This window comes from Penaeus monodon, chromosome 20 (assembly GCF_015228065.2).
Source record: "Penaeus monodon isolate SGIC_2016 chromosome 20, NSTDA_Pmon_1, whole genome shotgun sequence".
Lineage (NCBI taxonomy): Eukaryota > Metazoa > Arthropoda > Malacostraca > Decapoda > Penaeidae > Penaeus > Penaeus monodon.
This window is the reverse complement of record NC_051405.1, coordinates 41,882,742-41,883,282: the sequence shown is the minus strand read 5'-3', so window position 1 is coordinate 41,883,282 and position 541 is coordinate 41,882,742. Positions and strand designations below refer to the sequence as shown.

Genomic DNA, 541 nt, shown 5'->3' with positions numbered 1-541 from the left:
ATAACTACTAATGGAAACCAACCTCTTTTCCTCATCCTAGGTGGTACAGCTGGCGGGCGTGTACGTGCCGCCAGAACACGCCCACCTCCTCGCTGCCTTGAGAGACGCTGTACTGAGAAGCGCCTCCTGTAACCAGTATCGCTGTGGCAAGCTGCCCTCCCGTGATGAATTGTAAACCGCGATTATGAAACGTCACGTTGTTCCCATTTTATGTGATATTTTCCAGTCGAACTTTTTTTTTTGGATACTCTTTAACATAATTTTCCCAGTATAAATGTCTTCGACGCCCAGTGTTTATAATGTAAATGCTGTTCGTCAGGTATTCCCTTTCTCTGTGCACACGAAAGGGTCTGTTTTTTTTTAACATTTTACTTCATTCACAGCATTTTAATTTCCCTTTCATGTCGTCTTTAGAAATGAATAATATTTATTTTTACATGTAACTCATTTTATTCTAAATATAGATTGCAAAAAAACAAAATTAAAGTTTACTTCCATTAGCGGTTGATGTGTTAGTTACATTCAAATGATAACAAAAAAG

The 541-nt window shown here is 38.3% G+C and overlaps 1 protein-coding gene across 1 annotated transcript in view; it reads left to right on the top strand.

Moving 5' to 3' along the window:
* The window catches only part of LOC119586078, a gene marked incomplete at its 5' end in the record, with an annotated part of 5,409 nt that extends 4,971 nt beyond the window's left edge, over positions 1 to 438 (top strand). Inside the window, 1 exon segment of the mRNA XM_037934779.1 lies at positions 41 to 438. Coding sequence (XP_037790707.1) covers positions 41 to 175 — 135 coding nt within the window. The 3' untranslated portion in view covers positions 176 to 438.
* Between the last annotated feature and the right edge of the window lie 103 nt (positions 439 to 541).